The sequence below is a fragment of the Oncorhynchus kisutch genome, linkage group LG29 (assembly GCF_002021735.2).
Source record: "Oncorhynchus kisutch isolate 150728-3 linkage group LG29, Okis_V2, whole genome shotgun sequence".
NCBI lineage: Eukaryota > Metazoa > Chordata > Actinopteri > Salmoniformes > Salmonidae > Oncorhynchus > Oncorhynchus kisutch.
Window position 1 is genome coordinate 30,378,520 of NC_034202.2, and position 20,936 is coordinate 30,399,455.

Consider the following 20,936-nt stretch of genomic DNA (forward strand, 5'->3'; position numbering starts at 1 on the left):
ACACACACATCACTGACGCCACACACTTACACCCACATGCACTCACCCCTCACACCTACGCTGCTGCTAAATGATTATTGATTAGATTTATTACTACCATTCTGCTGCTGTTCATTGATTATTGATTGCCATTACCATTAGTATCTAGCCATTTGTCCTGCTACTGGTCACTATTACTCCTGTTTACATGTATATACACTGCTCAAAAAAATAAAGGGAACTAAAATAACACATCCTAGATCTGAATGAATGAAATATTCTTATAAAATACTTTTTTCTTTACATAGTTGAATGTGCTGACAACAAAATCACACAAAAATGATCAATGGAAATCTAATTTATCAACCCATGGAGGTCTGGATTTGGAGTCACTCAAAATTAAAGTGGAAAACCACACTACAGGCTGATCCAACTTTGATGTAATGTCCTTAAAACAAGTCAAAATGAGGCTCAGTAGTGTGTGTGGCCTCCACGTGCCTGTATGACCTCCCTACAACGCCTGGGCATGCTCCTGATGAGGTGGCGGATGGTCTCCTGAGGGATCTCCTCCCAGACCTGGACTAAAGCATCCGCCAACTCCTGGATAGTCTGTGGTGCAAGTAGGTGTGTCCAAACTTTTGACAGGTTCTATATATCATGTGGATATAGTACATGTTGGATTGTACATGTGGATAATATGTTGGATTATGAATAAAGTGACTTAATAATCTGACTGAAGTCAGTAATCCAGATAGATGGGGCAAAGATACAGAACGGCAGGCTCAGGGTCAGGCAGACGTCAGTAATCCAGATAGATGGGGCAAAGGTACAGGAAGGCAGGCAGGCTCTGGGTCAGGCAAAGGTCAGTAATCCAGACAGTCTGGTACAAAATCAAAGTTTCAGCATCACTTGGTTACTGTTGAATTGCCCATGTTGATAAATTCGATTTCCATTGATCATTTTTGTGTGATTTTGTTGTCAGCACATTCAACAATGTAAAGAATGTAAAGAAAAAAGTATTTCATAAGAATATTTCATTCATTCAGATCTAGGATGTGTTATTTTAGTGTTCCCTTTATTTTTTTGAGCAGTGTATTATTGTTACCCATCGGGGATCCTATGGGAGGAGAAGAGACAGTCTGGTACAAGTAAAAATCAATAATAGTCTACTGGTCTTCCAGCAATGCAAGCTCTCTGAATTTGGCCACGTAGCGGGCCACAACATTCTTGCTGCGGGCAAAGTCATTCCGTAGCTCGCCCACTTCCTGTCATAGCGATCGGTGGATGTAGCGAGACATGATGTCCCAGATGTGCTCAATTGGATTCAGTTCTGGGGAACGGGCGGGCCAGTCCATAGCATCAATGCCTTCCTCTTGCAGGAACTGCTGACACACTCCAGCCAAATGAGGTCTAGCATTGTCTTGCATTAGGAGGAACCCAGGGCCAACCGCACCAGAATATGGTCTCACAAGGGGTCTGAGGATCTCATCTCGGTACCTAATGGCAGTCAGGCTACCTGTGGTGAGCACATGGAGGGCTGTGCGGCCCCCCAAAGAAATGCCACCCCACACCATGACTGACCCACCGCCAAACCGGTCATGCTGGAGGATGTTGCAGGCAGCAGAACGTTCTCCATGGCGTCTCCAGACTCTGTCACGTCTCTCACATGTGCTCAGTGTGAACCTGCTTTCATCTGTGAAGAGCACAGGGCGCCAGTGGCGAATTTGCCAATCTTGGTGTTCTCTGGCAAATGCCAAACGTCCTGCACGGTGTTGGGCTGTTAGCACAACCCCCACCTGTGGACGTCGGGCCCTCATACCACCCTCATGGAGTCTGTTTCTGACCGTTTCAGCAGACACATGCACATTTGTGGCCTGCTGGAGGTCATTTTGCAGGGCTCTGGCAGTGCTCCTCCTGCTCCTCCTTGCATAAAGGCGGAGGTAGCGGTCCTGCTGCTGGGTTGTTGCCCTCCTACGGCCTCCTCCACGTCTCCTGATGTACTGGCCTGTCTCCTGGTAGCGCCTCCATGCTCTGGACACTACGCTGACAGACACAGCAAACCTTCTTGCCACAGCTCGCATTGATGTGCCATCCTGGATGAGCTGCACTACCTGAGCCACTTGTGTGGGTTGTAGACTCCGTCTCATGCTACCACTAGAGTGAAAGCACCGCCAGCATTCAAAAGTGACCAAAACATCAGCCAGGAAGCATAGGAACTGAGAAGTGGTCTGTGGTCACCACCTGCAGAACCACTCCTTTATTGGGGGTGTCTTGCTAATTGCCTATCATTTCCACCTGTTGTCTATTCCATTTGCACAACAGCATGTGAAATTTATTGTCAATCAGTGTTGCTTCCTAAGTGGACAGTTTGATTTCACAGAATTGTGATTGACTTGGAGTTACATTGTGTTGTTTAAGTGTTCCCTTTATTTTTTTGAGCAGTGTACATTATTTTACCATCAGTATATTACCATAAATATTTATATATTCCTGCTACCAGTCTCTCACACACTCACAATAACACCCACACTCCACTTATGCTGCCATATTGCTTATTATTATTAATCCTGCTACCAGTCACTTAATTCCTGTCTACATGTACCTCAACTACTCCAGTATCCCTGGACATTGTACTTTTGGTACTGGCACTGACCCTGTATATACTGTATAGTGAACAAAAATATAAATGCAACATGAAACAATTTCAAAGATTTTACTGAGTTACAGTTCATGTAAGGAAATCAATCAATTGAAATATATTCATTAGACGCTAATCTATGGATTTCACATGACTGGGGAGCCAGGTCCAGCTAATCTGAAGGAGTTTTTAACCACAAAGGGGCTTTATTACTGACATAAATACTCCTCAGCACCCCCTCAGATGATCCCGCAGTTGAAGAAGCCGGATTTGGAGATCCTGGGCTGGCGTGGTTACACATGGTCTGTGGTTGTGAGGCCAGTTGGACGTACTGCCAAATTCTCTAAAATGGATGCGGCATATGGTAGAGAAATTTACATTAAATTATCTGGCAACAGCTCTGGTGGACATTCCTGCAGTCAGGAAGCCCATTGCATGCTCCCTCAAAACTTGAGACATCTGTGGTATTGTGTTGTGTGAAAAACTGCACATTTTAGAGGGGCTTTTCGTAGTCCATGCACAAGGTGCACCTGTGTAATGATCATGCTATTCAATCAGCTTCTTTATATGCCACACCTGTCAGGTGAACGGATTATCTTGGCAAAGGATAAATTCTTACTAACAGGGTTGTAAACAAATTTGTGGTCAAAATTTGAGATAAATTGTGCTTATGGAACATTTCTGGGATCTTATATTTCAGCTCATGAAACATGGGACCAACACTTTACATGTTCCGTTTATATTTTTGTTCAGTATACAGTATATACAGTGCCTTCAGAAGGTTTTCACACCCTTTACTTTTTCCAAATGTTGTTTTACAGCCTGAATTTAAAATATATTAAATTGAGATTTTGTGTCACTGATCTACACACAATACCACATATCAAAGTGGATTTTTTGTTGTTGAATTTTCTACAAATTAATAAAAAATGAAAAGCTGAAATGTCTTGAGTTAATAAGTATTCAACCTCTTTGTTATGGCTAGCTTAAATAAGTTAAAGAGTAAAAATATGCTTAACAAAATCACAATAAGTTGCATGGACTCATTCTGTGTTCAATAAAAGTGGTTAATGTGATTTTTGAATGACTACCCCATCTCTATACCCAACATATACAATTATCAGTAAGGTCCCTCAATCGAGTAGTGAATTTCAAGCACAGATTCTACCACAAAAACCAGGGAGGTTTTTAAGTGCTTCGCAAAGAAGGGCACCGATCGGTAGATACGTAAAAAAAAAAAATAATAATAATAAAAAAACAGTGCTTCCAAACTCACTTGCCAGAGAGGAAGAAAACTGCTCAGGGATTTCACCATGAGGCCAATGGTGATTTTAAAACAGTTACAGAGTTTAATGGTTGTGATATGAGAGAACTGAGGATGGATCAACAACATTGTATTTACTCCAATACTAACCTAAATGACAGAGTGAAAAAAGGGAGACTGTACAGAATAGAAATATTCCAAAACATGCATCCTGTTTGCAACAGGGCACTAAAGTAATACTGCAAAAACCATGGCAAAGAAATGTACTTTTTGTCCTGAACACAAAGTGTTGTTTTTGGGGGAAATTCAACACAACACATCACTGAGTACCACTCTTCATATTTTCAAGCATTGTGGTAGCTACATCATGTTATGGGTATGCTTGTCATCAGCAAGGGCTAGGTTTTTTGGGGGGATAAAAAGAAACGGAATAGAGCTAAGCACAAGCAAGATCCTAGAGGAAAACCTGGTTCAGTTTGCTTTCAAACAAACACTGGGAGATGAATTCATCTTTCAGCAGGACAATAACCTAAAACGCAAGGCCAAATCTATGATGGAGTTGCTTACCAAGACAACATTGAATGTTCCTGAGTGGCTTATAGTTACAGTTGTAACTTAAATCGGCTTAGAAATGTATGGCAAGACTTGAAACTGGCTGTCTAGCAAAGATCAATAACTAACTTGACTGAGCTTGAAGAATTTAAAAAAGAATATTGGGCAAATATTGTACAATTTACGTGTGCAAAGCTATTAGAGACTCAAAGACTCACAGCTGTAATCGCTCCCAAAGGTGTTTCTAACGTTGACTCAGGGGGATGAATACTTATCTAATCAAGATTTGTTTTTATTAATTTGTAATAAATGTTAGAATTACATTACAAAATATTTTGTGTAGATCGTTGACCAAAAATGACAATTAAATCTATTGGAGTTCCACTCTAAAACAAAAGAAAATGGAAAATATCAAGGGCTGTGAATACTTTCTGAGGAGACTGTAGCTGACATTCTCCAGGTTTTTCTTTTCCTTCTTCTTATTTCTGAGTTCTCGTGTTTTTTACTTATATACTATTTTGATTTTGAATACTGCATTGTTAGGAATTATAAGGGCTTGCAAGTTAAACATTTCAATGTACCCATGCATGACACACAACTTGAACCTACTGTGCCTTTGGAAAGTATTCAAACCCCTTGACTTTTTCCTCATTTTGTTACGTTACAGCCTTATTCTAAAATTGATTAAATTGTTTTTACCTTCATCAATCTACACACAATACCCCATGATGACAAAGCAAAAACTTGTTCATTGAAATGTTTGCTAATTTATAAATAAAATAAAACTAAAACATGACATTTACATAAGTTCAGACCCTTTACTCAGTACTTTGTTGAAGCATCTTTGGCAGCGTTTACAGCATCGAGTGTTCTTGGGAATGACGCTACAAGCTTGGCACACATGTATTTGAGGAGTTTCTCCCATTCTTTCTGCAGATCCTCTCAAGCTCTGTCAGGTTGGATGGGCAGCGTTGCTGCACAGCTATTTTCAGGTCTCTCCAGAGATATTTCATTAGGTTCAAGTCCGGGCTCGGGCTGGGCCACTCATGGACATTCAGAGACTTGTCCTGAAGCCACTCCTGCGTTGTCTTGGTTGTGTGCTTAGGGTCATTGTCCTGTTGGAAGGTAAACATTTGCCCCCAGTCTGAGGTCCTGAGCGCTCTGGAGCAGGTTTTTATCAAGGATCTCTTTGTACTTTGCTCCGTTCATCTTTGCCTCGATCCTGACTAGTCCTGAAGTCCCTGCCCCTGAAAAACATCCACACAGTATGGTGCTCCCTCCACCAGGCTTCACTGTAGGAATGGTGCAAGGTTTCCTTCCGATATGATGCTTGACATTCAGGCCAAGGAGTTCAACCTTGGTTTCATCAGACCAGACAATCTTGTTTCTCATGGTCTGAGAGGTGCCTTTTGGCAAACTCCAAGCAGGCTGTCATGTGCCTTTTACTGAGGAGTGGCTTCCATCTGGCCACTCTACCATAAAGGCCTGATTGGTGGAGTGCTGCAGAGATGGTTGTCCTTCTGGAAGGTTCTTCCATCTCCACAGTGGAACTCTAGAGCTCTGCCAGAGTGACCATTGGTTTCTTGATCAGCTCCCTTGGTCAGCTCCCAAGGCTCTTCTCCCCCGATTGCTCAGTTTGTCCGGGCAGCCAGTTCTAGGCAGATTCTTGGTGGTTCCAAACTTCTTCTATTTAATAATGATGGAGGCCACTGTGTACTTGGGGACTTTCAGTGCTGCAGACATTTGTTGGTACCCTTCCCCAGATCTGTGCCTAGACACAATCCTGTGACTGAAAAACAGCTTCTATCTCAAGGCCATCAGACTGTTAAACAGCCACCACTAACATTGAGGGGCTGCTGCCAACACACTGACTCAACTCCAGCCACTTTAATAATGGGAATTGATGGAAATGTATGTAAAATATATCACTAGCCACTTTAAACAATGCTACTTAATATAATGTTTACATACCCTACATTACTCATCTCATATGCATATACTGTACTCTATATCATCTACTGCATCTTTATGTAATACATGTATCACTAGCCACTTTGTTTACATACCCTACATTACTCATCTCATATGTATATACTGTACTCTATACCATCTACTGCATCTTGCCTATGCCGTTCTGTACCATCACTCATTCATATATCTTTATGTACATATTCTTTATCCCTTTACACTTGTGTGTATAAGGTAGTAGTTTTGGAATTGTTACGTTGGTTATTACTGCATTGTCGGAACTAGAAGCACAAGCATTTTGCTACACTTGCATTAACATCTGCTAACCATGTGTATGTGACAAATACAATTTGATTTGATTTGAAATAACACATGGGACAAAATACAGTAATCAAAAAAGTGTTAAACAAATCAAAATATATGTTATATTTGAGATTCTTCAAAGTTGCCTTTGCCTTGGTGACAGCTTTGGACACTATTGGCGCTACCTGCTCGAATGCACAGTGCCAACTGTAAAGTTTGGTGAAGGAGGAATAATGGTCTAGGGCTGTATTTCATGGTTCGGGCTAGACCCCTTAGTTTCAGTGAAGGTAAATCTTAAGGCAACAGCATACAATGACATTCTAGATGTTTCTGTGCTTCCAACTTTGTGGCAACAGTTCGGGGAAGTCCCTTTCCTGTACTGGCCTGCACAGAGCCCTGACCTCTACCCCACCGAACACCTTTGGGATGAATTGGAACGCCGACTGCGAGCCAGGCCTAAATACCCAACGTCAGTGCCCGACCTCACTAATGCTTTTGTGGCTGAATGGATGCAAGTCCCAGCAGCAATGTTCCAACATCTAGTGGAAAGCCTTCCCAGAAGATTGGAGGCTGTTGTAGCATCAAAGGGGGGACCAACTCCATATTAATTCCCATGATTTTGGAACGAGATGTTCGACGAGCAGGTTTACACATATTTTTGGTCATGTAGTGTAATGAATATATGGCCCCTTACCCATATTTCATTATCCACTCCTGCAATGTTTTTTGGCTACTGACTTTTTTGAGAAGAGTTGCTAAAGGATGATTAGAATACTGACTTCACGAGCCAATGTCAAATCCACCTTTCCTGAGCTAATGAGCACTGAAAAAAGACCACAAAAACTTACAGTAAACTGATTGTCGACATTTGCATTCTGCCATTTGTTAAATAACAAGTTACTATCAAGTAATTATCAGGTTACTCATTGGTTTTATTATGAGAGCACCGGCCTATAGTAGATGAACCAGAATTGAAAGAAGGTAACAAGAACGGATTGGAATGCAGCCAGAGAAGCAGCATGTCCCCTCTCATACGCCGTAGGTACTTGAAGTTTGGCACCGCAAAAAGGATCATGTACAAGGTGAGAATATAAACTTTATTTACTACGTAACAACTAAATCACTTGCATTAATGTATGTCGTCTTCAGTCCACATAGATTTATTGTCGTGTTTTTACATGTTATTCTTTGAATTGAATAGCGATCTGTTTCATAAAAAAATATTTAGGGGACTCGAACTCCCGGTGACGCACCAGAGGCTTTTAAGGACAGCGAGCCAGACACCAGACTGTCAAGGGCATTGCTTTGCAATACATGCATAATGTAGTATAAAACCTATAATAAAAAAGACATTTAAAAATGCAGTATTTCGGGGACATTAATAACCAACTGAACAACGTTACCTCCTTATGGCTTTGTAAGGTAGCCAATATGTCACCAGTAATCCATAGCCAGCTAATTTAAAAAGTGAGTAAACTCGCCTAGTTAGTTTTTCACACGTGTTATTTAACCAGTGAGTTTACCATTTTGTTATCTATGATGTGACTGCAAGAAATTCATGAACTGGACAGACCGGTAACCGATAAATGTGTGTAGCTAACAAGTCCCCACTTAATGGGATTAACAATACACTTATTTGACACTAGATGGCAACATAGTTTTTTTGTAAATCTTAAGGGCCTCAATTCTCAATTTTATTACAACTTCTAGCGTCTACTCCTAGGGTGTTTGCAGGTCTGAATGGACTGTTGGGCCTGTGAAACGTTCAACATTGGGATGGCTCCATTGAGCCCTCCAATAGTATGTCTCAGCTACTAAATGTAACATTTTAGCCAAATATTTGGAAAGTATTTATTCAGTATTCAATTGTTTTCAATACTTAATATTAATGAAAGCAATATTCACATTATCAAAAATGTGTGTCTGTGTGTTCATGTGTTTGACCTTTGCAAACAAACACAAGTCATGTCTATAATCCACTGAACAGTATGTCAAGCTAAATTCATGTAAATTATTGACTCGGGAAAACGGGAAAAAAACCTGAAGAGCTTCCAATACATATTTTTGTTATTATGTGTTTCAGAAAGAGATCAAAACTTTGTGAAATTTAGTGTGTTGTGTAAATGTTTCTTTGTTCCAAAATGTGACGTGTGTTTGCTTATGCTGCTATGCTGTAGAGTGGATATGCTCTCAACTGCAAAACGTGAATAACAGCCTTGAGACCTATCATTTCTCTGTGTGACTGAGAGAGTGTAGACCAAACTGTTGATGTCCCAGTTGTTCTGTGTCACCTCAGGTAGCAGGGGTGGCTGCTGTGCCTGTAACTCTCAGCCTGATGTCAGGTACTGTGTTTGCTGCCGCCGAGGACAAGCCCAATGTCACCTTAAATACAAATGAGGTACTGCATTGTGCACAGAATCACACTTACTGAAGTCTGTCAGCATACTTCCTGTCTGAGGCAAGCCAACATTGGCATGAGGTAACTGACCCATGTAAAATGTTGTTTGTTACAGCTCTCCCTCTACACTACACCGCAGCAGAAGTTCCGCTATTTGGAGCCAGATATAGGGCACTTGGAGCCAGGTGTTACCACTCTAAGGAAACTGGCAGAGCCATATGTTACTTGGTGTCAGGTACATTGATAATCCTACTCACCAGTGAGCTACTGGGTGACAGTCATTATTTCCTTTGTTAGGAACAGTCTCCTCTCAGAAAATAAAGACAGAAAATTCATAATGTCTGATAGCCCAGCCTCACTGCATGGACCCAAAATTACTTCACATGGGCACTGAAATGTTTTTGCCATGCTTTACATTATCATCCCAGCTGCTTTTACATATTTTACAATGCACCCTGTTTCCTGTGACCTCCAAAGATTTACTATGATTAGTTGTGACTGGTAAATATTAACTGCAGTAGGTCTCACTATTGTCATTCATCTAAATTTCTCTTTGCGTATTGAGCATCCACAGTAATTATTTTCCCAGAGACCCATTAATATTTACTGGTATTCCTATGTGTCTATACCAGGGTTTCTTAAACTATGGGTCGGGACCCAATGGGCCCGAGGCATATGAAATGTGGGTCGTGAGTTATACATCTATAATAACACACTCTTAGTTATACATCTATAATAACACACTATTTGTTCTTAATTTGGGTCATTAGAGGAAGATTTGGGGTCTTGGGAGCACAGTACATTTCTAATTTGGGTCTCAAGCTGAAAAAGTTAAAGAACCCCTGGTCTAGAAATACTGTACATTGTGTTTCACCATGGTCAGTTTATTTTTTATTTATTTTTATTTAACCTTTATTTAACCAGGTAGACTAGTTGAGAACAAGTTCTCATTTGCAACTGCGACCTGGCCAAGATAAAGCAAAGCAGTTCGACACATACAATAACACAGAGTTACACATGGAATAAACAAACATACAATCAATAATACAGTAGAAAGATCTATATACAGCATCTGCAAATGAGGTAGGATAAGGGAGGTAAGGCAATAAATAGCGAAGTAATTACAATATAGCAATTAAACACTGGAATGGTCATTGGCAGCAGACAACTGGAAGGAAAGACGGCCAAAGGAAGAATTGGCTTTGGGGGTGACCAGTGAGATATACCTGCTGGAGCGCATGCTATGGGTGGGTGCTGCTATGGTGACCAGTGAGCTGAGATAAGGCGGGGCTTGACCTAGCAGAGACTTGTAGATGACCTGGAGCCAGTGAGTTTGGCGTCGAGTATGAAGCGAGGAACAGCCAACGAGAGCATAGAGGTCGCAGTGGTGCGTAATATATGGGGCTTTGGTGATAAAATGGATGACACTGTGATAGACTGCATCCAATTTGTTGAGAAGAGTGGTGGAGGCTATTTTGTAAATGACATCGCCAAAGTCGAGGATCGGTAGGATGGTCAGTTTTACGAGGGTATATTTGGCAGCCTGAGTGAAGGATGCTTTGTTGCGAAATAGGAAGCTGATTATAGATTTAATTTTGGATTGGAGAAGTTTAATGTATGTCTGGAAGGAGAGTTTACAGTCTAACCAGACACCTAGGTATTTGTAGTTGTCCACATATTCCAAGTCAGAACTGTCCAGAGTAGCGATGCTGGACGGGCGGGCAGGTCAGCGATCGGTTGAAGAGCATGCATTTAGTTTTACTTGCATTTAAGAGCAGTTGGAGGCCACGGAAGGAGAGTTGTATGGCATTGAAGCTCGTCTGGAGGTTAGTTAACACAGTGTCCAAAGAAGGGCCAGAGGTACAGTGGGGCAAAAAAGTATTTAGTCAGCCACCAATTGTGCAAGTTCTCCCACTTAAAAATATGAGAGAGGCCTGTAATTTTCATCATAGGTACACTTCAACTATGACAGACAAAATGAGAAAAAAAATCCAGAAAATCACATTGTAGGATTTTTAATGAATGTATTTGCAAATTATGGTGGAAAATAAGTATTTGGTCAATAACAAAAGTTTATCTCAATACTTTGTTATATACCCTTTGTTGGCAATGACAGAGGTCAAACGTTTTCTGCTGGTATTTTGGCCCATTCCTCCATGCAGATCTCCTCTAGAGCAGTGATGTTTTGGGGCTGTTGCTGGGCAACACGGACTTTGAACTCCCTCCAAAGATTTTCTATGGGGTTGAGATCTGGAGACCGGCTAGGCCACTCCAGGACCTTGAAATGCTTATTACGAAGCCACTCCTTCGTTGCCCGGGCAGTGTATTTGGGATCATTGTCATGCTGAAAGACCCAGCCACGTTTCATCTTCAATGCCCTTGCTGATGGAAGGAGGTTTTCACTCAAAATCTCATGATACATGGCCCCATTTTTTCTTTCCTTTACACGGATCAGTCGTCCTGGTCCCTTTGCAGAAAAACAGCCCCAAAGCATGATGTTTCCACCCCCATGCTTCACAGTAGGTATGGTGTTCTTTGGATGCAACTCAGCATTCTTTGTCCTCCAAACACGATGAGTTGAGTTTTTACCAAAAAGTTATATTTTGGTTTCATCTGACCATATGACATTCTCCCAATCTTCTTCTGGATCATCCAAATGCTCTTTAGCAAACTTCAGACGGGCCTGGACATGTACTGGCTTAAGCAGGGGGACACGTCTGGCACTGCAGGATTTGAGTCCCTGGCGGCGGCGTGTGTTACTGATGGTAGGCTTTGTTACTTTGGTCCCAGCTCTCTGTAGGTCATCCACTAGGTCCCCCTGTGTGGTTCTGGGATTTTTGCTCACCGTTCTTGTGATCATTTTGACCCCACGGGGTGAGATCTTGCGTGGAGCCCCAGATCGAGGGAGATTATCAGTGGTCTTGTATGTCTTCCATTTCCTAATAATTGCTCCCACAGTTGATTTCTTCAAACCAAGCTGCTTACCTATTGCAGATTCAGTCTTCCCAGCCTGGTGCAGGTCTACATTTTGTTTCTGGTGTCCTTTGACAGCTCTTTGGTCTTGGCCATAGTGGAGTTTGAGGTTGTGGACAGGTGTCTTTTACACTGATAACAAGTTCAAACAGGTGCCATTAATACAGGTAACGAGTGGAGGACAGAGGAGCCTCTTAAATAAGAAGTTACAGGTCTGTGAGAGCCAGAAATCTTGCTTGTTTGTAGGTGACCAAATACTTAGTTTCCACCATAATTTGCAAATAAATTCATTAAAAATCCTACAATGTGATTTTCTGGATTTTTTTTCTCATTTTGTCTGTCATAGTTGAAGTGTACCTATGATGAAAATTACAGGCCTCTCTCATCTTTTTAAGTGTGAGAATTTGCACAATTGGTGGCTGACTAAATACTTTTTTGCCCCACTGTATACAGAATGGTGTCGTCTGCGTAGAGGTGGATCAAATAATCACCAGCAGCGAGAGCGACATCATTGATGTATACAGAGAAGAGAGTCGGCCCAAGAATTGAACCCTGTGGCACCCCCATAGAGACTGCCAGAGGTCAGGACAACAGGCCCTCCGATTTGACACAGTGAACTCTATCAGAGAAGTAGTTGGTGAACCAGTCGAGGCAGTCATTTGAGAAACCAAGGCTGTTGAGTCTGCCAATAAGAATATTGTGATTGACAGAGTCGAAAGCCTTAGCCAGGTCGATGAATACGGCTGCACAGTAATGTCTCTTATCAGTTGCGGTTATGATATTGTTTAGTACATTGAGCGTGGCTGAGGTGCACCCATGACCAGCTCTGAAAGTGTTTCCTAGCCTTAGTGCAGTGGGCAGCTGGGAGGAGGTGCTCTTATTCTCCATGGACTTCATTGTCCCAGAACTTTTTTGAGTTTGTGCTACAGGATGCAAATTTCTGCTAGCCTTAGCTTTCCTAACTGCCTGTGTATATTTGTTCCTAACTTCCCTGAAAAGTTGCATATCACGGCGGCAGTAAATCTGTACTGCGCATTTCACATGAATCAGTAGACCTTTACTGTGAATTCATGCTGCAATTGATAATCATTGCACGTGTTGGAATGATTTTGTCTGTCTGCTGTGAAGTGTTAGTTGTGATTGTGCTGCTCTGCTTCTGCCCATGTGATCACACCAACGATCTGCTACCCTTTTAGCAAACAAGCCATTTGACAGTGGAAAAGGTTCAGGTACTCCCCATAGCCACGAACACATACACTTGTACACACACACACACACACACACACACACACACACACACACACACACACACACACACACACACACACACACACACACACACACACACACACACACACACACACACACACACACACACACACACACACACACACACACACACACACGCGCACAGAATCATCATAAACTCAAAGAGGGGGATAAAGATTAAGCTGATTAGTTCATTCTAAGAGACTGGTAAAGTACTCTATAAAGAATGTAAAAATTCACAGGTACTGCTGACACATGCCAGACCTTACAATGCCTGGATAGGTCCTTTTTTTGTGTCAGCTAACCACATCATATGTTTTAGCAATCTGTGAGTCGATGACACACTCAACCATTGGTTGATGCATGCAACGTCTGAGTAGGGGAACTCGACATCTGTGTTTGTCACTGTGTTCACTGTTTCTTAGTTGCCCTCCTGACCTCTTCCCCATTGACTCTTTCAGTCCAGAGATAAGCAGCTCATTAACATACAGCACATGTTTGTCAGTACAGCGACTTGGTTGGAACTTTATTGGTAGTTGTTCTTGTACAGTGCAGAATGTCTTTACAATGGGTCAAGGGTACACAAAGTGCTGTTGTTTGATGTTCAACTCGAGCACTCTACTGGATAACAGAATGGCCAGTGCTTAAGGCCCACAGAACTGGATGAGGTTTCTGGGGGCATGGCAGTCCTACCACTAGTTATACAACCAGTACAAACAATGTAAAGCATCACAGGTGCACAGTGTGCTCAGTAACCTTAAATTGAAGACTATTCGGCAAGAGCATATTTACTATGAAATATCGTATTATCATATTATTAAATGTGAACTTATTCTTTAACAATTAAAAATAAGCATTTATCCATTCTTGAATGGCTCTCAAGGTGCAGACATTGGGTGATATTAGCAGATGTATGTTACATGTTCACTGTACTGTCCTCTCCTGTAGGGTTCAGGGTGCCATTGTAAAAGTGAAGCCCAAGGTTGAAAGTGCCATCCAATTAGGAAGTGGTAAAAAAACACACGCCCCGTGATACACACAAAGTGCACACATTACTCATTACTGTGATCCTGTGTGGCTCAGTTGTTAAAGCATGGGGCTTGTAATGCGTGGGTTCAATTCCCACTGGGGCCACTCAGACGTAAATGTATGCACACCTGACTGTTTAATAGTTACTTTGGATTGGGTTGCGGTCATTGGAGTTGCTGGTATCATTGGACTCTTTCTTCCAAGAGGTATTAGTTTTGAATTTGAATGACGAGTACCCTGTTTTTTATCTCCATCGTGTGTTTGGGTTTATCAACTTTGTCTCTGTGTTTAAGCAAACACTCTGTATCAGTGAGTCTCTGAGCTAGAGTCTGGTCTAGCGGTAGAGCTGTTGCCTCCAGACCATATCAAATATCAGGCCTACTACTGCTTCCTGTTGCCCTATCCGGTTTTCCCTTTCTTGCTTCTAATCTATCTTCTTGAATAAAAATTGTCTGTGGTCCCCACTCTTGTGTCTCCTAGGCTCCAGGGTGAAGAAGCTCATCTACCCTACAGGGCTGATGGCTGCGGGACACTATGTACTACCCCCAAGCGGCCGCATCAATCGCCAAGGTGAGTGAGCGGGTCAATATATCGTGTGTTGTTTTTATTTGTACTTGCACGTGTGGGAGAAAATGAATATTGTTCCATGCCAAGACATGTTGTAGGGTAATCTTGTGATATTCAGTTCTCAATGTACAGTATACTGTTGTTTAAAAGCCTATTTTTCCTTCCCACAGAACACTCGTTGTACGATTCACAGGTACTGCTGACACATGCCAGACCTTACAATGCCTGGATAGGTCCTTTTTTTGTGTCAGCTAACCACATCATATGTTTTAGCAATCTGTGAGTCGATGACACACTCAACCATTGGTTGATGCATGCAACGTCTGAGTAGGGGAACTCGACATCTGTGTTTGTCACTGTGTTCACTGTTTCTTAGTTGCCCTCCTGACCTCTTCCCCATTGACTCTTTCAGTCCAGAGATAAGCAGCTCATTAACATACAGCACATGTTTGTCAGTACAGCGACTTGGTTGGAACTTTATTGGTAGTTGTTCTTGTACAGTGCAGAATGTCTTTACAATGGGTCAAGGGTACACAAAGTGCTGTTGTTTGATGTTCAACTCGAGCACTCTACTGGATAACAGAATGGCCAGTGCTTAAGGCCCACAGAACTGGATGAGGTTTCTGGGGGCATGGCAGTCCTACCACTAGTTATACAACCAGTACAAACAATGTAAAGCATCACAGGTGCACAGTGTGCTCAGTAACCTTAAATTGAAGACTATTCGGCAAGAGCATATTTACTATGAAATATCGTATTATCATATTATTAAATGTGAACTTATTCTTTAACAATTAAAAATAAGCATTTATCCATTCTTGAATGGCTCTCAAGGTGCAGACATTGGGTGATATTAGCAGATGTATGTTACATGTTCACTGTACTGTCCTCTCCTGTAGGGTTCAGGGTGCCATTGTAAAAGTGAAGCCCAAGGTTGAAAGTGCCATCCAATTAGGAAGTGGTAAAAAAACACACGCCCCGTGATACACACAAAGTGCACACATTACTCATTACTGTGATCCTGTGTGGCTCAGTTGTTAAAGCATGGGGCTTGTAATGCGTGGGTTCAATTCCCACTGGGGCCACTCAGACGTAAATGTATGCACACCTGACTGTTTAATAGTTACTTTGGATTGGGTTGCGGTCATTGGAGTTGCTGGTATCATTGGACTCTTTCTTCCAAGAGGTATTAGTTTTGAATTTGAATGACGAGTACCCTGTTTTTTTATCTCCATCGTGTGTTTGGGTTTATCAACTTTGTCTCTGTGTTTAAGCAAACACTCTGTATCAGTGAGTCTCTGAGCTAGAGTCTGGTCTAGCGGTAGAGCTGTTGCCTCCAGACCATATCAAATATCAGGCCTACTACTGCTTACTGTTGCCCTATCCGGTTTTCCCTTTCTTGCTTCTAATCTATCTTCTTGAATAAAAATTGTCTGTGGTCCCCACTCTTGTGTCTCCTAGGCTCCAGGGTGAAGAAGCTCATCTACCCTACAGGGCTGATGGCTGCGGGACACTATGTACTACCCCCAAGCGGCCGCATCAATCGCCAAGGTGAGTGAGCGGGTCAATATATCGTGTGTTGTTTTTATTTGTACTTGCACGTGTGGGAGAAAATGAATATTGTTCCATGCCAAGACATGTTGTAGGGTAATCTTGTGATATTCAGTTCTCAATGTACAGTATACTGTTGTTTAAAAGCCTATTTTTCCTTCCCACAGAACACTCGTTGTACGATTTCGCCCTGCAGGGCTACGCTAACATAGACATTTTTCAACTCCGCCACCACACCAGTAGAGGGGAAGGTGAGCTAATCCTGTCAGGTCCAAAACTAATACAGATTATTTGTGGGCTCCCAAGTGGTGCAGCAGTCACAGCATCGCAGTGCTAGAGGCATCACTACAGACCCTGGTTCAATACCGGGCTGTATCACAACCGGCCGCGATCGGGAGTCCCACAATTGGCCCAGCTTCATCCGGGTTAGAGGGTTTGGCCGTCATTGTAAATAAGAATTTGTTTCAAGTGGACATGCCTAGTTAAATAAAAGGTTACAAAAATGTATAATGGGTTGTCAAGTCTGAATTTTCACATGCTGCCATGGTTACTTTCACAGCCTATGAAAAACAAGAGGAAAACAGCCCAGCTGCAGAGTCCAAACCCCGATCATAGCAGCTACAACAAACCTGAACATTTCTGCACAATACCAGTTTTCCAGCACCTTCATTGACCTGGTGGTCAATTAGCCTCTGGATCAGCCTGCAGATGTATAGAACACCCCAATCACTTGTCAATTCATAACATCTGTGTACTTTACATAGCAGGTGCTTATGCTAACAAATTATTGCAGCTAAAGGCTTAATGACCTCTTTTTTTTCCCAGATAAGGTGTGATAGGATCATTGACAAAACAAGATTAGCAGTATTCCCAGGTATAACAGGTCCAGCTCCCTGTATGCTACTGTACATGTTATGCTCACTCCCAAACCTGCAATATCCCAGTGTTTCTCTGGCATTTACCCAGGACCAGTCACTTAGATTATAAAATGTAATGTATCTATGTTGACCTGAAAATGTATTGTATCTATTGCTTTTTTACAGTAAACTCACGGCCACAAAGAAATACTATAATGGCACTCTAGGCATGTGAGGACAAATGAGTGGGGAAAAAAATAAACAAGCCCCCACTTCTGAGCCAGACATTATCATTGGTAGAAAAACATAAGGAGTTTCGAAAGCAACATACCGATTCCTCTATGTGCTAGTACACAATCACATGACTAGCTGATGTCAGCATAGTTCTGGGGTGGGGTTAAATGGTTAAGACATCAGTTGACTAGATATCCCCATTTCCTCTCTCCTTGATGAAGGTAGGTCACTCACAACCAGTCAGATACAAGTAAATTAAACCTGCTGACTTTAGTTATAAATTTTTTTAAAAAAGACAGCTAACCAGTCCTGCATTTAGAACTTGAACAAATAAGGTTTTGTATTTAATGATACACATTTTAAAAAATGTTTTAAAAACATTGCCAATGGAGTCGAAGGGGGAAGGCTTTGCCATCAGTAATCATTTGATGAATTTAGCGCGTCTTGGTAGAAATCTTAACCAGGTCATCCTTCTCAATCGCATAGAGTCGCCAGCCCTCCTCATCAGACAGGTCTGAGGCTCCACGGCGCTTGTAGAACTCTATGGACGGCTTGTTCCACTCTGCTACAATGAAGTGCATGCTACTGCAGCGAGTCTTAACTGCTGTCTGTTGAAGGGAGGACAATAAAGTTAGACGGGACAGGGTCATCAAATAGCTTGAGATTGTTCCATAGGCTGGACTTATGATGTATAGGCTCAACTTTCATGTTTTGGAAAAGAAAATGTCCTTCCGGTGAATTGATTGCAAAAAGTAGACTTACCCCACTCAGAAGCTTCAGGATATCTGACCCAATACCATAACCTGAGAAAAAACAGGATCAAAGGTTAGATTGATTTTTAAGCTCTGGATCCATGGACAGTGATTCAGTTGCCTTGCCTTCAATGTAAATAACACGTCATATCTACAGTATTATTGACTGTTTTTTTCATTACATGTGTAACTCTGTTGTTGTATGTGTCGAACTGCTATGCTTTATCTTGGCCAGGTCGCAGTTGCAAATGAGAAGTTGTTCAACTAGCTTACCTGGTGAAATACAAATGTTATGACAAGACTCAGGGTAGACAATAGTTACCCCTGAACTCCTTCATCACATAGAAGTCCTCTAGGTAGAGCAGCTTTCCAATCCAGGGGTCATAGGTGAAGTAGTACATGGCAAACCCAATGACAGTGTATCCTAAAACAGTGAAAACATCCACATTAAAACCGGCAAGGAAGTACGTGTAAAACTATTATACTACTAGGACTTGATGGTAAACCCCACTGGGCTTATTGTGTATGATAATGGAGATTGGTCTTGGTCAGTCAGGAAAATCTATGGGGCCTAATTATGATACCTAGGAGGTGTTGGAGAATTTATAAGTTGACATTCCAAACCACATCATGATTAATATCGGAGTCCATGCTTGGTCAGGTTGGTCCTTGAGATGAATCATGCTCTGCAAGGTTGTCCGAGTTGAAACTGGACTTCGAGTTAAGCACACCAACACTGCACATTTCAAATTTTGAAATTAAAAGGGAAACACCACTCAAACACATATTGTCTCATCCCAATGATGGCAGGTGCTACTTTGCTTCTTGAATGTCCAATATCTTGAAAACTTGCCTGTTGACATATGCAAAACTCGTTGGGACTATAAACATTGGACTAACGTTAAAAAAAAATGAAAAATGGAGTTTGAGTGGATTTTCCCTTGAATGATTTAACCGTTGCACTATTTCCTTACAAACGGTCATTGAAAGATGTGTGGTGTGAGCGAGAACGTGGAAACAAAATTACAACATATTTTACCATCGGAGCTCTGATGATCCTCAGGGACTTCCGCGACGACGCAATGGTAGAACGGATGATCCCCAAAGCCGTCCTCGAGTAGTTCTAAAGTAAATTATGAGGACATTTATGAAGAGACTTCGGATTTGTTTGGGGAAACATTTCATATGGTCACAATAGGCCAAACAAACACGGGCCTAAGAGTAGACTACCTTTCTCTGTCAAGATGACCTGCTCCTCCATTTCTTCAAATTTAGCAAGTTCCTGGAAATATAGGACATGAAAAAAAACAATCCTTATAGTTAATGAAATAATTGTTAGTCAAATATGTCACAATAACATTGAGAAATATGCCTAAGCTTTTTTTTAACAAGAAAATCTAACTTTTATAACAGGGATTTGAGAAAGACCTAGATACATTTCGACACAAATCCTTAAACACAGGGAATGGAACCTCCTACCTTTATGAGACGCAATATGTCTGACACGTCCTTGGGCTCAGCTTTCCGTAATATAAAGTTCGACATTTTCTTCTTTTACTCTTTTTTCCTTTTCTTACAAGTCCTCGGAATGTAAAAAGAAGCAAAACCTGTTTCTTCATCCGCTTCTCAGGAGTTCACCTCCCGCAGTAAGGTTAGGATTCCAGCTCGTGCGGAATTACATTAGCCTAGGTCGCAGGCAGCGCAATACCTTTCTAGAGTGCTTTACCCCTTTTTATACGCACTTCGTAAGCATGTCACAATCACATCCGGATGACTAAACGGTCGTCACTAGTTCCCCCAACCACAAAGTATTTCTAAAATTAATATTCTTAAAATGTGATTTTAAACCTAACCTTGACCCCACTGCGAACTTAGTGCCTAACTCTAACCTTAAATGAAGACAAAAAAGCTCAAATGTTGTTTTCATACATTTTTATGAGAGATTGCAGTTAGAATCTGTGGCTGTGCTATCTAATGTCAATCAGACTAAACGGGGAAATAGCCTAACAACGTCATAGGGTTTCTGCCGTCCATTGGGTGTGGTGCGTTCAGCTCCTTAATTTATAAACACAATTTTTCTCCACACAGATATTATATATGGAATAATCGGGATATATTGTATAAAAATACCTCTCTGTTTTTAGAATATTGGTTCAGAAATAATATCCTATTGGTGAGCCAACTGGTAAATGCAGAGGGTTTTTTACTCAGTTATAAAGAATTCTTATCACTTTACAAGGTCCCTGTAACACCTAAAGATTTTGCAATTGTTTTAGATGCCATTCCCTCAGGTGTTGCTATGTTATTCAGGAACATGTCAAGACCTGACCCTCAGAGCCTACCTTCTATTGACCCTGTTGACTCATCAGTAGGAAAGATTTGTTTCTCTTTTGGTCCATTCAACAACAGAGCGATACGATCCTTGTTTCAGCAGGATGTTGTATCTATACCTTATGTCATGCCTTATTGGAATGGATTTATTGATAATATCTGTTGGAAAAAAGTTTGGATGTTGCCACAAACATACCTACTTGTTAACAAAATTAAGGAAATTTCCTTTAAAATTATTCATAAATATTATCCTGCCAACCACTATATGAAG

The 20,936-nt window shown here is 41.5% G+C and overlaps 2 protein-coding genes and 1 long non-coding RNA gene across 3 annotated transcripts; 2 read left to right on the forward strand and 1 right to left on the reverse strand.

Annotated features, from left to right (window-relative positions):
* The first annotated feature begins 7,718 nt into the window (after nt 1–7,718).
* Nucleotides 7,719–15,011, forward strand: LOC109873712 (MICOS complex subunit MIC26-like). Its single transcript, XM_031809409.1, has 4 exons — nt 7,719–7,786; nt 9,001–9,102; nt 9,218–9,337; nt 14,854–15,011. Exons 1-4 carry the CDS (start codon nt 7,724–7,726, stop codon nt 14,863–14,865), a joined length of 297 nt encoding a protein of 98 aa, XP_031665269.1. The 5' UTR covers nt 7,719–7,723; the 3' UTR covers nt 14,866–15,011.
* Nucleotides 15,012–15,093: 82 nt separating this feature from the next.
* On the forward strand, nt 15,094–17,221 carry LOC116358292 (uncharacterized). Its single transcript, XR_004206178.1, has 3 exons — nt 15,094–16,491; nt 16,659–16,742; nt 17,051–17,221. It is a non-coding gene; the product is annotated as an uncharacterized LOC116358292 (long non-coding RNA).
* LOC109873711 (diamine acetyltransferase 1) lies at nt 16,505–20,317 on the reverse strand. The gene is made up of 6 exons (XM_020465391.2): nt 19,814–20,317; nt 19,565–19,616; nt 19,374–19,457; nt 18,657–18,758; nt 18,345–18,385; nt 16,505–18,190 (listed from the first exon to the last, which is right to left on the reverse strand). Exons 1-6 carry the CDS (start codon nt 19,877–19,879, stop codon nt 18,017–18,019), a joined length of 519 nt encoding a protein of 172 aa, XP_020320980.1. The 5' UTR covers nt 19,880–20,317; the 3' UTR covers nt 16,505–18,016.
* Between the last annotated feature and the right edge of the window lie 619 nt (nt 20,318–20,936).

Excerpts from the sequence above, each read along its gene's own strand:
- LOC109873712 (XM_031809409.1), top strand. The coding sequence starts at position 7,724 with ATGTCCCCTCTCATACGCCGTAGGTACTTGAAGTTTGGCACCGCAAAA. Across the intron at positions 7,787-9,000 it reads CAAAAAGGATCATGTACAAG|GTAGCAGGGGTGGCTGCTGT; the intron begins GTGAGAATATAA and ends GTGTCACCTCAG. Across the intron at positions 9,103-9,217 it reads TCACCTTAAATACAAATGAG|CTCTCCCTCTACACTACACC; the intron begins GTACTGCATTGT and ends TGTTTGTTACAG.
- LOC109873711 (XM_020465391.2), bottom strand. The coding sequence starts at position 19,879 with ATGTCGAACTTTATATTACGGAAAGCTGAGCCCAAGGACGTGTCAGAC. Across the intron at positions 18,759-19,373 it reads GGATCATCAGAGCTCCGATG|GATACACTGTCATTGGGTTT; the intron begins GTAAAATATGTT and ends TCACTGTTTTAG. Across the intron at positions 18,191-18,344 it reads TCCTGAAGCTTCTGAGTGGG|ACAGCAGTTAAGACTCGCTG; the intron begins GTAAGTCTACTT and ends TCCCTTCAACAG.